The 17,320-nt window shown below is 47.6% G+C and overlaps 1 protein-coding gene across 1 annotated transcript in view; it reads left to right on the forward strand.

Moving 5' to 3' along the window:
- The window catches only part of AGBL4 (AGBL carboxypeptidase 4), a 1,124,520-nt gene that overhangs the window by 1,030,606 nt on the left and 76,594 nt on the right, over nucleotides 1-17,320 (forward strand). The window contains exon 9 of the mRNA XM_074376517.1: nucleotides 4,790-4,901. Coding sequence (XP_074232618.1) covers nucleotides 4,790-4,901 — 112 coding nt within the window. The remainder of the gene's footprint in view (nucleotides 1-4,789; nucleotides 4,902-17,320) is intronic.

The following is a 17,320-nucleotide window of genomic DNA, read 5'->3' on the forward strand; positions in this document are numbered from 1 at the left end:
TACCTTGGGAGGTAAAGCCCACTTACTGATGCTTTAAATCATATGATGAGAGAGCTGGAAGGGTCCTCTGTGAGTGAAGTATAACCTCCTCGTTTTACAAAGAAGAGCACGGAGCCCAGAGGAGGGAGGTTCCTTTCCCAAGATGATACAGACGTGGGAAGCGAGGCCTGTCCCCGGCCCCTAGCCAGGGCTCCTGCACCTTGATTAAGATGTTTTCTTCAATAAATACCCATCTACTGATCAACTGGTTGCTGTTAGAAGCCGCCTTTAAAAATTCGCTCAAAAAGAACCCAGCACAGGTGCTACTGATTGAAGAGTTCCACAAATGCTCTAGCTTCTAAAACGTGCTGGGGTTCTTGGGGACTGCGTTGCCTTTGAATCACCAGCCGTACCCTGCTTTCATCTGCAGGCTGGATCATGGAGTTGGTCTTTCAGGATCTCTCACCTATGACACTTTTCCTACAGTTTCAAGTCTCAGTTTTTTGAACTGAAGAGGCTTCCTGGAAGCAGCATGGCCAGGTGTGAAGACCATGGAGCCCAGGGCCAGGGCATCTGGATTCCAGGTTGGGCCGTATGCATTCTTGGATGGGTGACCTTGGAGGAATGGCTTACCTTCTCTGGCCCTCAACGCTTTCACTTGAAAAATGGAATCCACCTGTGTGGCTGGATGGTTGTGAGAACTGTATCATCTGAGACAGGAAAGTGCTTGGAAAATCATGAAGTATTCATTCAACAATTGCGTCTTTAATTCACTGTAGTCCAGGCTTTGTCAGGCACAGGAACAAAGCACAAATAAGACATCATCCTTGCCCTTGAGGAATTCACGGTCCAGGGGGAAGACAGACCCAACAATTCCTACATCTTGTGTGGAGCCACTCTGATGGGGGAGCAACGGATGCCATGCGAAAGCACGTATCCCACATTTGCAGAGAGTGAGTCAGCAAGCCTTCCTGGAGGAGACAATATTGAGGTTTAGACAATTCCAACAATACCACAGTCATCACCCCTGCCACAGTCATCACTGGCTACCGTTTCTTCAATGTTCATTTTGTCTGAGGATTCTGCTGGGCCATTTTTACAGACATCAGTTCATGTATGCAACTCAGAAGGTCAAGACTGTTACCCTTGTTATACATATGATAAAACAGAAGCCCAGAAGGGTGTTTTAAAAAGAAATGTTTAAAAGATCACATAGCTGTTAAGAAGAACAGCTAAAACTTAAGCCTAGCTAACTTCCAAAGCCTTTGGTTTTCCCTTTGGTTAGCCTCATTGTTCTGTGTGATACCACGGGGCAAGGCTGAGACTGATGGAGGAAGTCACCAGAAGACAAAGTTCAGCTAAAGAGAAGGAAAACTCTCTGTTAAGAAAGTCCAAGAATGAGATAAGCTGCTTGGGAGGTGATGGGTGCCAGGTCCTGGAGGTGTCATGCAATAGGCTGGTGACACAGCCAAGACTTTGCTGAGGACATTCTGTTTTGGACATGGGAGAGGTAGGGAAGCTAACCATCTGTGAGGATAGGCTGTTTATGAGTAAGTCCTGCTCTCAACAACAATGTTCCTTTCTAAATTTGTAGATGTTCAGTGCGTCTGGAAGAGCTCTGTGGGAATAGAACCCAGCTTAGTGGTTTCCTTTGCTTGGTGACTGGCCATGGGGAAGTGGCCAATATAGGGGCCTGCTGGAGTTTTCTATAAGTAAGCCCACAGAGCCATGTGGTTAGGGATGCTTTCAGTTACAGAAACAGGACTGATTCTGCCACTTAAGGAAAAAAATGGACTTTATAGGAAGGGGCTTACAGAATGAAGCAGAAACTGGAGGACCAGACTTGGAAAACAACCAATTAACAAAAGAGCTCTGGAGGACAAAAGATTGGCCGTTGGCAGGAATAATCTACCTCTGTTCTGCAGTGGCCCTGCCATGTGATCCAACTTCCAGCCTGGCATCACCTAGTCCAAGTTTAAGTCCTGAGCGGAAGTAGCTGTTACCTGAGTCTGGGTTCCCTGCTGCTGCCCTGGCTGCCAGGTCATCTGGCCTGGCTGCTTTCTAGGGTAAGAGAAAAGGCACCACCACAGTCTCATCATCTTATAGTGATGGAGGAGTGAACTCTCCCCAGCGCTGACCCATCTAATCACAGAGTTAGATGCTGGGCATTCCCCAAAGACAATGGACAAATGCCTACTGCATTAGGAGGGAAGGGAATGTGGCTATGAACTCAGACCTGCCTGATTTCCGGACTGAGGGGAAAGCCGAGAGGTCATCCCTGACTGCCACCGTCTACTACCCACTCCAGCCCCCTGTGGGCTGCAAACTTAATAGTCTATGTCACCCACATGGCATGTGGCACAAAACAATGATAAAATACAATGAAACAACAGCATAACATTTTTGATCTGCTGTTATGTTCCAGAACCTGTGCTAAGTTAACTTTGTTACATGCATTATCTCATTTAATCCTCATAACATTGTCCTGAATTGTAAATGGATATAAGCCTGTGAGCACATCTTTATGTTTTTTTGTGAGCAGGGAATGTCAGACGGCTTGTAGACTGATCCTGACCTCACCTCTTTTCTCAAGCAGGTTGTTTATAACCTGTCAGTGCCTCCATTTCCACATCTGCAAAATGGGAATAATAGCACCTCCCTTGTAAGGTTGACACATGACGTATTTCGTGATTAGTACAGTACTTAATCCTCGGGGCAAAGTAATGTCAGTGGATGTTCTGTTGGTTATGCTCCCTTGACTGTGAGGGTGAGGTTGTTGTCGCCTGTATGTAAGACTGTTTCTGCTCCCAGTCTGCCGCTGACAAGAAGCTAATGTCTGCCTAGCCATGCAAAGACAAAACAATTCCTCTCCTTGCCAGTCACTCCAGGCCCTTCACGTTCCCCTCCGGCTCCCTTTACAGCTTCACTGTCGCCCCCTCCTCACTATATTCTCTGTGATTCATCAAACCATCCCCCCAATACCCTGGGTGGCTTCATAGTTCCTTTCTTTGCTTACACTTTTCCTTCTGCCCCAAAACCTGGAAAAATTCTGTTCATTCAACAAGACCCAACTCAAATGGCTTCTCCTCAATGAAGCTTTTCCCCATGTGTGCCCACAAGACATTGGCTACTCTCCCACAGGGTTCCCCGCAGGCTTATTTTAAGTGATGGGGGAAATGTTTTTTCTTTTTTTGAGGGCTAGGCAAATCTTTTTTTAATTGAGTCATAGTCATTTTACAATGTTGTGTCAAAGGAAATTATTGTTATTTACTTCTCACACCACTCCCTGGGAAGCAGAGGTGGGTCCCCAGTAGAGTCCTTTCTTTTTCTGCGTAGGGGCATAGGTGGGGGTGTAGATGTAATAAGCTGAGGGGGGTAAATGGTATTACTTAAGGGAAATAGAGGGGTTTAGATGGTAAGATGGGATGGATAAAATAGTGGGATGGGGAGATAGAGAAGGAAAAGGGGGACAATTTGGGCAGAGAATGGGGAGAGAGGGAGATGGCCATCATCTGTGTTGAATCTCATTAAAAGTCTGCAGAGAGAATTTTATCCTATAGGTGATGGAGAATCATAGATGAATCTTGATCAAGAAAGCAAGATAGTCAGATCTGTATGGGAAACATTCTGGGGATAGAGGAGGATGGATTTGAGAGGAGTCGTGAGCAAGCTCAGGGTTCCTGGAAGTTGCACCTCAGCCTGGGCTGGCCTGGGGGGTGCCTACAGTGTGCACATGCCCCACAGATGGGGGCTGCCCAGGGGCCTGGAGAAGGTGCATCCTCCCAAGTCCAAGAAGGGCTTTGAGTCCTGGAGGGAGGGATAAAAGAAGGAAGGGGGAGAGAAGAGGAGAACAGAGGTCACAGTGACACCTGCCCTGGTGAAATAATTAGTGTGCTCAAGACAGATCATGGAAAAGTGGTCAGGGTAGCCTTCACTGAGTAGGTAACGTCTGAGCAAAGATTTGCCATACGTGAGAATGAATCACTTGGGCATCTGGAGAAGAGGCTTCCAGGCAGAGGGGACAGCCTGTACCAAAGCCCTGGGGCAGGAAGCACCAAGTGTGTTAGGGGAAGAGTAGAGAGGCCAGAGTCTGGCACAGAAGATGTAAGAGGGAGGGTGGTAGGACTGAGGTCAGAGAGGCTAACGGGGGTGGACCACGTGGGTGCTTGTAGCTGGTGGTCAGGGCTTCGGCTTTTACTCTGCACCTAACAGAGAACCATTTGAGCAGAGAAGGGACACGATCTGACTCATGTTTTAAAAGGATCACCCTGGCTGTTGTGTGGAAAATGGGGCGGGGGTGGTGTGTAGGATGAGAGTGGGGTGGGAGGATGTAAGGGTGGAAACAAGAGGACCAGGTGAGAGATTGTTACTGTGCTCTGGACCTTGGTCCAAGCCCAAGGTGACAGCAGTGGAGGTCAAGTGGTGGGTTCTGAATATATTTTGAAGGCAGAGACAATGGATTGGCTGTGGGTGTGGGACAGAGAGAGACAGTGGGGATGCCAGTGGTTTGGGCCTGAGCCTTCTTCCTGGCCCTACATAGGAGATGCGCATGCCTCTGTGGTCTCAGGGCATGGACACTGAAGTGAGACTGCTCACAGAATATGTTCAAACCTCTCTGTGACTCGGTTTCTTCTTCTGTAAAGTAGGAATTGTAATAGTGGTGACCTCATAGGGTTGTTGAAAGTGACAGAATTAATTCATGTAAAATGCTCAGAACTGTCTCTGGCAAAAAAAATTAAGTGCTAGGCAAGTGGCATGACAAGCGAGGCTTGTCCTGTCCGCACTGACTCTGACTTTGGGTACTGCCTAGATGCTCTCTGATGGGGTTCGACCTGAATCGTCACTGGCTGGATCCCTCTCCGTGGGCCCACCCTACCCTGCACGGGGTGAAACAGCTCATCATCCAGATGTACAACGACCCAGTGAGTAACCGAACCCCCTCAGCGCTGCCGGACTTATGGCCTGGTCTGGGAACGGGCAGTGTTGTCCTGAGTGAGTCCGCTAGGAGCTGCAAATGAGGGATTCAGGATCAAAGCCAGGGAGGGACTAGGCCTACTGGCCACGTGCCTTCCCCCAGTCCCCACAAATACTGGCTTCCGTTGTGGAGACCTCATGGGGTGAAGGACATAGGCTGGAGGAGGGCCTCACTTTGGCAGGGCTCTTGGGTGACAAGCAGAAGAAATACAACTTGAACTAGTTTAATCAAAATAGGGAATTTTTTTTAGAAGAGTCCCAGAGTCTCATCTAGCTGAAGACTGTAGCCTGGTGTCCTCCACCCGTCCTCTGCATGCCAAGTGCCAGATGAGAGTGACTCACCTCTGGGCAAGGCAGCTGTGGCCCACGAGGCAAGTGTATGCAAGAACAGGACAGCCTCCCTGGAACCACACGTTGGATTTGCACGGTGTGGTGGCAGTGATGAACCTCTTCCCAGAGAAGAGGGCCTGCTTTTCTAGAAAAAAAGGGAAACAGTAGATTCTACACTGAGTTTGCTCAGAGGAGCAAGCCTTTGTGAGAAGTAGGAGAAGACACTGGGATTTCATAGCTTAGAGAAAAGAGTCGACCATCATCATTGTCTGAAGGTTAGCAGAGAGGATGGACAGCTTCTGGGTGGAGGCCAAAGCAAGAGGTAAGGCTGGGGAGAAATAAAACTTTTTAACCATTAGAGCTGCTTGATGATGGAATGGGTGTGTGAGCCGTGAAGTTGGCCTTACTAAGTGTTCAGCTCTAAGCTACATGACCCTGTCCAAAATGGTGCCTCAAGGAGACTCGGCTGTTTGGCGGACACTCTAGAGAGATTACATCTGAGTCTTTTCCTGTCTTGACGACTGACTTTTGACCCCTTGACTGCCATCAGGGTACAGATAGTGATTGCCAAGACAGCAACCAGAGTTGGGGTATTTCAGAGATGGACCATGTACCTCATTCTACTCACTCTCTTTGAAGATGCCAATAAGAATATTCTAAATTAAAGAATAATATATAATGCCTATCTCAGAGCAAGGATTAATGAAAAAGTGAGTCTTAGGTGCGAAGTAGTTATCTCAACTCTTGATCCTCCTCTGTGATCTTTGCTTGCCTAGGTCTTTGTGCGGTCAGAGCTCACATAACCACAGTTGTATATCTGCTTCCTTCCTGGTCTACAAAAGAAAGCCTTAGCCGTGCTCACCACACCCCTTTATTACCCTGAACTCTTGATGCCATTCTGGCCAGCTTTCCTGGCAGAGAGAAGGTGCTTCTGAATTGTCGTCGGCTGGGTTCTGCTCCCCAGACCTCTGTGTTGACTGCAGTTTCCCTGATAGAATCACGCCGCCTTCTTCTTCTGCCACCTCCTTCTTAAAGAGATCAGCCCTTACACTTTTTCTGATCTGGCTGATAATAGATATTCAATAACTGTTTGTTGAGTTGAATTGGACTGAACATGGCAAATTCTGTTAAGCCAACTGTAATATGGTTTATAGATACAAAACAGTTATTCACAGAAGGGACAATGAGGTGCGATCAAAGAAAAGACATGAGGCAGGGGAAGTGACAGAGGGGGCCCCAGAATAAAGTGGTGCTTTAGAGAGAACTGGGGGAGGAACCAGAGGGAGGGCGTCAGGTTTGCCATCGTCACTCAGAAGCCACTGATTTGCTCACGAGCGGCGGGGCACTCGGCCCTGACACAGAACATAGATCAGGCAACACTGAATTTCAGAGCTGTTAGGGTACTCTCTGTGCCGTGAGCAGGTGGATCATCAGCTGGTTGGGTCTTAATGAACACACTTGGATGCTGAGCGAGTTGTGGGAGCTGCACTCTTCCTGAAAGTCCACTCTTGTACGCCCCAAGCAAGGACGTGGAGCACTAACCTGGGAGCCAAGCTGACCTGGCCCAGGATCCCAGCTTCCTCAGTCTCTCCCTCTCACCCCCTCCCTCTCTCCTTGCCCAGAATCCTACTCCCTTCTTTCTTTCCTCAACTAGTTATCAAGGAGTTTCTATATGCTATTGCAGGAAAATGGAGCAAGACAGAATGGTCATGTCCCAGGTGTTTGCTGAGTCCCTGGGACACCCCCCACCAAGTAAGGGTCCTTGGCTTTATGTGAGAAAGAACTCAAGAGCAAGTCATAGTAAAATGAAAGTAGATTTATTCAGGGAGATCCACACTCCACAGACAGAGTGCAGGCCATCTCAGAAGGGAGAGCAGCCCCAGAGCATGGGGTTGTCTAGGAAAACGGGAGTACCCTCGAGGTGCTGGGGTGGAGAGTTTTTATAGACTAGATAAATTCATGTGCTAACAATGGGATGATTATTCCCAGCTATTTGGGGGAAGGGGTAGGGATTTCTATAAATTGGACCACCACCCACTTTTTGGCCTTATATGGCCTTGAAACTGTCTTGGTGCCTGTGGGTATGTCATTTACCATGTTAATATAGTACAGAGAGCGTATAATGACGTTCAAGTTGTACCGGAAGGCGAATCTTCCTCCATCTCGGGCCAAGTTGGTTCTAACCAGTTCATGTCGTATCCTCAATGGCTGTGTCATTCTTTTAATGGTTGTGCCCTGCTCCCTTCCTTCCTATCTCAGTACATTGCAATTGTAATAGTGAGCCCAGCCCTAACCCTTGCAATCTAGTGGGGAAATAGACATTAAACAAGTAAATACTAAGAAATATAGATTTACAAATCGTGTCAGTGGTTACAAAAAAGGTACATGAAGTGTGGTCTACAGATAGATGGTTAAAAGTTTTGGCTTTCCTGGGGCAGTTCTGGTTTATACCTCTTGTCCTGGAGTGCCCCCTTTCACTCTCAAAAGTGTCACTGTTTGGATGACAACTTACATGGCCTCTCTACTTAAAAGCTATGTGAAAGCACCTAACACAGCACCTGGTATGTAGCAGATTCTCAACAAACATTATTTGGATCCCATTCAAATTCACTTTTGACTTCAAAAGTCATTGGGTCCAGTTGCAAACACTGCAGTGCCCTGAGGCATCTGCCCTAATAGCTTTAAATTTGTTTCTACTCCAGACCTCCACTGCTGCCTGCATCATCAGAATCACTTACCCACAGAGCTATCTGAACTGCCAGGACAGCCTCTGGGTCAGTTTCTAAATGCTCACAACCTCACTTCATCCATCCCAGTGGCCTTCAGCTCGCAGGATCAACACGCAGAGTGTCAGCAAGACCCTCACTGATGGGCAGGGTCTGTACCTGTGAGCGCTGTCGTTCCTCACGGAACTGGTCAGGGAGGAGCATCATGCTGGGTGCTGTGAATAATCAGAGCTGGTGTCCACCCCTAAGGAGTGTGCAGCCTGGTAGAGACAGGAATTGACAGGCAGTTATTCTAAGTGCATTTGTGGAGGGAGGCATGGGGGTTGTAGGAGGCCCTAGAAGGAGCTCAAGCCAGGAGGCCACACCGGAGCTGATGCCTGAGGAACTCTCAGGGCTGGGAGGGCTTTCAGGCAGAGGAGAGCTCTGTGCACCTGCCTCGGGAGGGAGCACTGTCGGGAGGCTGCAGGTCATCCAGTGTGGCTGGTACTGGGGGCACACAGAGGCGCAGAGGCAGGGGGCTACAATATAGGGCTTTATTAGGATAAATTTGGACTTTATTCTCATGGGAATGGGGAGCCACTGAAGGATTTTAAGCAGGGAAGGAATAGGATCAGGTATGCATTTCAGAAAGATCCCTCTGGTGCCTGGAAGGAGATGGATTCAGAGGGAGCCAGCTGGAGGCTGGAGACATTGGAGCCTGCTGCTGGAGGGTGGAGAGGAGGTGTCTGGAGACGCGACGGAGGGAGACGTGAGCAACCTACTGACTGTGGCTGATGGGAGGGGGTCCTGCGTGATGCTCATGGTTAGGCTTGGCCGGTGGAGTAGATGGGGGTACCTTCCTGAGAAGGGAACCCAGGAGGAACAGTAAGCCTGGGGACAAGCTTTAGACGTGCTGACTTTGAAGGGGAGCAGGAGTGAGTCTCCTGGAATGAGCCCTTCTGTGTCCTCACCTGGCAGCAAGGGCCTGCTGTCCTTGTGTCAATGACAGTGTTTACTTCAAAGGCTGCTTTCCTAGCCCTGTGCTCACTAAACCCTTCTCCCCTCTCAGGGACATGGGCGTTAAATGATGATCTTGACAAAGGAGTCGTTAACCCAGAGGACTGCACAGGATCTCAGATATAAAACGTTTTATGTCCCACTCCCGGGACAGACTGTCCCTCTAGACTGCATGGCCCTTGTTTACCAGTTGTGATTGATAGTCCCCAGGGCAGGGTCTGGCTGATTCTGTCCCAGAGCTCAGCAGAGACCTGGCTCTGAGCAGGTACTCCGTGCAAATGCCAAGCAGATGAAGAGGCAAACTCAGAGCCTCTGTGAGTTGGTTTTTATAAGAGTCTCCTGATGAGAAGGAGCAGCTGAACCACAGACTCCTCCCCAGTCTCATCTCCCCCTCAGAGTGTCCCGAATTCTGCTGCAACCATGGCTGTGTCCTCCTTTACTTAAGACTGGTCTGTGGACACAAACCCTCTCCTGGGTTCCCTTGCAAGTGCTGGGATTGTCCTAAACTCCCAGGGACAGAACCTGAGAGTTTAGGACAGTCTCAGCAGGTTCCCATGTGCAAGACCCTTAGGTAATCTCAGGGTTACAGAGATTAATGGGGCAGGGTGTCAGGCCACCCTCATGACCAATTTTAATCCAAGGCAACCAGGAAGATGAAGTGTAATAGAGAAAATGCCGTGCTTTAGAAACATGGGGCTGGGGGAGAGTAATCGTGTGTGTGTGTCTGTCTGTCTGTCTGTCTGTCTGTCTGTCTGTCTGTGGGTCCAAGGAAGTTTTGTTAAGGCATTTGGACTGGACCTTTAGGACTGGGAACTACTTTATCAGGTGGCTATAGTTTAAGGATGAGGGAGATGACAGGGGAAAGGGAGAGGGCGTTCCAGGGAAAGCTGAGCCCGGAAGGGAGGTGGGAGACCGCTGCAGGGCTTGGTTACAGGATATACGACAGGGAGGCCCGGCTGAGGGGCAGCCATGAGGAAGCTTATGGACATGTGTAAACACGAGGCTAAGGAATTTGGCTTCTTATTATGGCCCAAAGCTCTCTTCTCATTAAAATCAAAGTCTTATGCCTTCTTTTAAGTTGATTTTTAGTTGAATTAAGTATAATAACTGTAAAAAAAAAATCAAGTCAGTGGAGAAAATGCTGCTTGTTAGGAATATTTCAGCACACACCTTCCCTCATCTTGAGACTCTGTATCATCAGTAAAGAACCATCAAAAACACTTGAGCAAGAGAGAGAGATGGATGACTAGTATTTCCACCCATGCAGTCCCCCAATCTAGAAACTCTGGAGTCATTCTAGAATTGAAGTCCAGCTGGGCCTCTCTCCCTGCTTAATGTCTTCCAATGACCCCCCATCACTTGTGGGATGAAGGCCACCGTTCCTGACGTGCTCTGCAAGGACCCGCCCTCCTCATGCCCAGGGCGCAGCACGGAACGTGGCACCAGAGAGGATGTTATGATGACTGATGCATGCTGTAGAAGGTGGCAAAGGCCGCAGTGTGGGGACTGAGCAGGAAGAAGAGAGCCCGTGAGGTGCTGACCATAGTCTTCCAGGTGAAGGTGAGACCTGAACTGAGAGTGGCCAGGGCTGCTGCCAGGAAGAGCGCCCAGGAACGGACACGGGAGGTGAATGGGTCCCCTCCTGCATTTCCTTCAGCTCCCCGGTCCCTCAGAGCCCCGGGGTGGCTTTTCTGAGAGGTTTCCATGCTCCGGGGTGATTCCCCCCCTTTCCTAGAGGAGAAAGGCCTGTGTTGCTATAACAACTCGGCTGCAGCTCTTTGAGACAGATCCGTTTCCTTAAATCATTTAAGGAAAATTAGCTGCCATAACAACACGGAGTAGTTTTTAAAATAGAGCAACATAGGGCTGGGGGTTTTTCCTTGCTTGCCTCCTGTAGTCTTCAAGATAAGCTGCTCTCTTTCTGTCCAATAAATAAATAAATTATAACACGTGGGCGTGCAAACCAAGCCGTCAGCGACATGGTCGGATGACACACGCAGAACACATAGTCACTCACACTACCCACCAAACACGCACACAGACACCATAGAAATGCACAGAAAGCGCGCACATTCACGTACATAAATCAGAAAATACCTTCCTGTAAAAACATGAACATGGGAAATAAGAGATCGACACACAGACAAGGATGTAGGTACACGTAATCACACAAAGGATGAGTACACAGACACACAGCCAGGCACAGCTTCACATTCAGTTACAATGGGAGGAAATGGCCCATGATGTCTGTTCTTAGGGTGAACAGAGGTTTCACTGGTCACCAGGCCGGAAGTGAGGGGGCAGCTTTCACTAGAAACCTCGGGGCACCTGCGTATTCATATGTGACAGCCTCGGGGGAGAGCCCTGCTGGTGGAAGGGGAAACCCACCCACCTGGGGAAGAACGGGGATACGGTGGGGGGGGCACCCATCGCCACCCCCGACACACACTTAGAGATGCACCAGGAGGACAGGAGGCACAGCCATGGCACTTTGGGTGGGATCACTCTTTGTCCTGGTGGTGGGAAGATTATCATCCCCTAGGAGGAGGCAGCGCCCGCCGCCCACCCCTCTCCCCGAGGCCTGTGAGAAACCACATCCCTGGGGCATTTGCAGACTGTCTCGCAGAGGCCTCGGGAACTCTGGAATCTGGACTGAGGGTTCCCAAACTTCTGTTCCATCTGTGACTTTATTATCTCCGAGGTCCCCTGCAGGGAGAAGCTAAAACTATGTGGGCTGGTCTTTGTGGCAGCAAGAGGGCCCTGCTGGGAACATAACTCCCCCGCCAGATTGGTTGAACAGCTCATTTGCTTGGTGCCCTTGGGCAGGTCTCTTCCCCTCTCTGGGCCTTTCATTCCCTGCGTCTATACATTGCAGGGGCTGAAGGATGATCTCCACGGGGCCCTTCTGGCTCCAACAGTCTGTGCATCTTGGAGTTGTCTCTTGGTTATGTATGCTTCCCTGCCAGGCAGGACTTGATGACAGGGCACAAAAGTCCTGGCTGTGCCAGGGAAATAGAGGCTGGAGTGGATGCCCAGGGAGGTGCTCAGCACGTGGCAGAATCTCCATGAGTGTCAGTGTCCTGAGCCTCAGTGTGTCCATCTGCTAAAGGGAAGAACAGCCCCTGACCTGCCTACCTTTCAAGCTGGAGAGAGACAGCCCATGTATGTGACGGTGAAGCACTTTATAAAGGTGAGGAAGGATTATGGCCCCTGGGGAGCGTGGAGGGGAACGCCGTGTGGACATGTTCAGACTGCCCCCTGCTGCTGGAGGGTTTGTGAGGGGTAGGTCCAGGGCACTCACGCCAGCACCACAGATCACACACGTAGGTCTACTCGACTATGTTTCCACTCCTAGCCACATGGCCCAGAAAGGCAGTAAATAGCCACCAGGGGAAAGGTTCAGTGTGGGAATAAAGACTGAGAACACGGGGTGCTTTGAGTTCATGAAACTTTTACACGTTTTCCTACAACGGTTTGAGATGGTTTATGAAACTTTAAGGAATTTTAAAAGAAATCATTATTTTTCCTAAAGAGCAACTTCTCTCACCTCTGTCAAGACATGGGTTTTCTACCTCTCTAGGTTATAGCTTTGACTCTGGCAGCAAACAGAGGGGAGAGATGGAGCTCTCACATCCTAGTAATAATTCCTGTCGAGTTGCTTGTTCCCTTCAATTTCTCTACCATCTTTTCTTTCTGAAAGACTCTGGATACCTCTCACCACCTTATGAGATACATGTTGTTTCAACGGCATGGGGGTCAGCAGAGCTTCTAGAAGGTTCCCTTTGAGTCAGGTCAGATTCTCTGTGTCTTATTTTCTCTATCTGTAAATTGGGATTAACAATGCCCATCTTATGAGATTTCTCTCAGGATAAGATTGTATATGTAAATAACCTTCAGTAGTTGGTATACTAGAAATGGAGCTATTGATACTTTATGCATTTGGCCATTACAGCACTGACTTCACTGTTCCCAACGACCCCCCGCCCCAGCTCCCGTAGCCCACCGCAGACTGTGATCCCACCGAGGCCCTGGGCTTCACCGTGGTCATTTCTGGATCCCTAACCCCCAGCGCAGGGCACAGCCCCGCCACGACTGTGTGCTGGGAGAGAGAGGGGAGAGACAGGTAGTGAAGAAGAAATCCACTCATCAAGACCTGGAATTAACATCTGCACAAAGTTCTGAAGAATGGATGGGAATTTTCTGAGTAAAGAGAAGGAAAAGTATTACCAGTCAAGAGACATACTAAGTCACTCTCAAAATCCTTCTTCAGAACCCACCTCCTCTAAGACTTCCTTGAACCTTTTGGCCCATAGAGCATTGTGTTTCTCTGTTTGTCTATTAATAGACTTTGCTTCTTTCATCAAGTGGTTCATTCCATCAACATTTCCAGAGTGTCCCATTCCATGGCTAGGTGCCACAGAAGCATCTCTGACTGTAGGTTCTATTTTCTCAGCTAAATTGCAAACCCCTCCAGTACAAAGGGTCTGCCTTCACCTCCCTGCTGCCCTGGGCAGGGCCGGCTGCTCACAGGTAGCTCAACGAGAACCCTTTAAGCGTTGTTTAAAATGTAGTTCTCCTGAAGGTGAGTTGGATTTCTGTAGGCAGCTCCCAGAGCTGGGCACCCCCACCCCCACCCCACTTAAAGCACACATAATGCTGTGACTTAGGGGTCGTTTTCCCGCCTCCTTTAGACAGAGTTTCTCAAGGACAGAAGCTCCGTCTTTTTCAGCATGGCTCTCCCTCACCCGGCACAGGCCCACACTCGGTAGGCCCTGGAGGAAGGTCTGGGGAAATCTTGGTGGCTCCCTCACCTGACCCATCGACCCCTCTCAAGACAGCAAGGGAGCCTCCCAGAGAAATCCCCGGCGCGCCTGACTCGCAGACCTCCAGCCTCTCACTGTGCTGCGCTTCCACTGACTCGTCTTCTCACCTTCATTTTTTGCCCTTGCTGCTCCCTTGTCACAAAGTGCTCCCACGTATGGAATCTTTTCTCAAGCTCACAGACATGGAACTTCCAGAATATTGGAATCCATCCACGTAGGATCTCCATCACAAACTCGCACATTACATAAAATTCTTTTCCTCACCCCTGTTCTGCTCCACTTACCTTGGTTTCTAGGTTTTTCCTAACCCACAATCACCCAGTTATCCAGGCCACTGTGAGTTAGAAAAGGGGTCTCTGTGAGCAGCCTGACACTCTGGAAATAACCTCTTTTCACTTACTCAGCCACTCCAGGTCGTCTCTTCTGGGAGCTTTCCAATTCACCTACCCCACCCATTTCTCACCGCTCCGGCAGACTCCTCCCCTTCCGGCCCCTGGTCCAAGCAGCCTGGGATTTGCACACAGCCTGCTATCCTGTTAGAGACTCAGGCGAGCTGGCCTATAACAGAGTACAGGTTACATTTTAGGGTGTTTTGTGTTCAATGTGTGTGGAACTTTTCCGAGAGTTATTTTTGGTTGTTGCTGTTGGGAGGCTTTCGAGCCAGGGGTGAATTCATGCTGGTACATCAAATAGCGTATTGCATTTCAGAAATTGGCCTTAGCCATGGGAAATCAAGCAAGCCAGATGCCTAATTAGTCCATTATTTACCATGGTGGAGAGAGCTGAATTCTGATGAAAGGGGCCAGACTAATCACCGCTTCCAGCAAGAGCTGAACTGTTTAACCTTTCATCAAGAAATTGCCCCTCTCTCCCGAAGTACCAATGCCCACCTCCCAAGCCTCGTGCTGGTCCCAGGTGTCTGTCTGAGAGAAGTCTTATCAGCCTGGACACAGCCTGACCTTCTGGCCGGTGAGCCTTGATACTCTCCCACCCAGCAAGTCATTCCAGGCTCATATTTCTTGCTTTTACTACAAGGCTAGTAAAGTATATACTTAAAAGAGGAGCTTGCCTATAGTCTTCAAAAGAAGAAAATCATTTATCCATTCAGCAAACATGTTGTGAGCCCAGACCCTGTCTACTGGAATACAAAGGCAAGTAAGAAACAGTCCTCCCCTCAAGGAATTGATGATCCAGAATACCGCAGTGGTTTTTAGAAAAATTGCAAGAGGTCTGAGGACCCTGTCCTCCACCCCCAAGTCGGGGCTCCTCTCCATTTTAATCGGAGTGGTTTAAGTTTGTGGCTAAGAGCTCAGACTCAGGCCCAGGTTTAAATCTCATTTCAACATTCAGTGACTTTGCTACTTTGGGCAGGCCTCTTAACATTTCTAAGCTTCAGTTTTCTCATTTGTAAGACGCTGTTGTGAGGATTAACTGAAGTGATTCACGTGAGTTGCTTAGGGCACTGTGTGGACACATATATTTCAAAAGATTTTAACTGTTATTAATAGAAAAAAAGGATTTGAATAAAGGATTCAATGGCCATAGAAACTTTGCAAACCCTTGGTTTGCATTCCAGACTCAGTAAACCAATGATTGCACAACAGGGTGGTCAGCATTATGACAGACAAGGGATCTGGGTACCACGTGAAAAAAGCAGGTCATCTCAACAGGACTTCACGTCAGGCAAGGCTTGCTAGAGAAGGTGACCTCTGAGATGAGGTTTTTTTTATTAGCTAATTTTTTTTTACTGAAGTATAATTAGTTACAATGTGTCGATTTCTGGTGTACAGCATAATGTTTCAGTCATACATCTACACACACATATTTGTTTTCATATTCTTTTTCATTAAAGGTTACTGCAAAATATTTAATATAAGTTCCCTGTGCTATACAGAAGATATTTGTTTTTTATCTGTTTTTATATGTAGTAGTTAATATTTGCACATCTTGAATTCCCAACTTACTGCTTCTCACCCTCTTTCCCCCAGTAACCATAAGATTGTTTACTATGTCTGTGAGTTTGTTTCTGTTTTGTAGATGAGTTCATTAGTGTCTTCTTTTTTCTTTTTTTAGATTCCACATATGAGTGATATCATATGATATTTTTCTTTCTTTTTCCAGCTTATTTCACTTAGAATGATGATCTCGAGGTCCATCCATGTTGCTGCAAATGGCATTATTTTATTCATTTTTATGGCTGAGTAGTATTGCATTGTATAAATATACCAGAGCTTCTTTATCCAGTCATCTGTTGATGGACATTTAGGTTGCTTCCATGTCTTTGCTATTGTAAATAGTGCTGCTGTGAACATTGGGGTGGATGTATTTTTTAAAATTAGAGTTTCCTCTAGATGTATGTCAAGGAGTGGGATTGCTGGATCATATGGTAAGTCTATTTTTAGTTTTTTGAGGAATCTCCATACTGTTTTCCATAATGCCTGCACCAAACTACATTCCCACTGACAGTGGAGGACGGTTCCCTTTTCTCCACACCCTCTGCAGCATTTATCATTTGTGGACTTTTTAATGATGGCCATTCTGACTGGTGTGAGGTGACACCTCATTGTAGTTTTGATTTGCATTTCTCTGATAATTAGCAATGTCGAGCATCCTTTCATGTGCATGTTAGTCTTCGGGATGTCATCTTTGGAGAAATGTCTGTTTAGGTCTTCTGCCCATTTTTTTTTGTTGTTGTTATTAAGTTGTATGAGCTGTTTATATATTCTGGAAAATAAACCTTTGTCAGTTGCATCATTTGCAAATATTTTGAGATAAGTTTTGAAGGAAGAATAAAAGTGGTTTAGACCAAGACCAGGGGAAGCATTGCAGGCAGAGGGAGCAGTGTATGAGAACACACAGTGTATTAGGTCAATATACTCAGGCTATCCCAAGGAGTTTTGTGTCCTAGATGGTAAGGTGGGGGGAGCATGTGGGGAAGGGGCTGGAAGAAAGCCTGGATGCTAGGCAGAGGCCAGCCGTAAAGAGCCCCGTGGGCTGCCCCAAGAAGCTCGGACTTGATCCTGAAAGCCATGCAGCTTTCCACCAGGGAGCAGGGAAGGCATGGAATTCGAGAGAGAGAGAGAAAAAGAAAAATGTTACTATGACTTTCTGGGGTTTAAAATACATTGTGTGTTTGTAGCTTTGAACCAGCAATTGCAGCACTAGATACCTAGACTAAAATAATCTGAAGTGTGAGTAAGGATTTATGCAAAAAAAAAAAGTCCACAGAATCATTATTTATAAATAGTGAAAAATCAAGAAAAATCTAAATGCCTAACAGTTGGAAACTGATTAAGTAAATCACAGTACACTCATGTAATGGATGTTTTTGAAGAGTTTATTATATAGTTAAAAATGCTCTAATTTTAAGTGAAGAAAAAAGCAGATGACAAAGTTGCATATGTATTGTATGTTAAGACATATCTAACAACCAGGTTCAAAAAGTACACAAAATGAATGAATATAAACTAGATGTTAACTGGTATTTGTGGA

The sequence above is a fragment of the Camelus bactrianus genome, chromosome 13 (assembly GCF_048773025.1).
Source record: "Camelus bactrianus isolate YW-2024 breed Bactrian camel chromosome 13, ASM4877302v1, whole genome shotgun sequence".
Taxonomy (NCBI): domain Eukaryota; kingdom Metazoa; phylum Chordata; class Mammalia; order Artiodactyla; family Camelidae; genus Camelus; species Camelus bactrianus.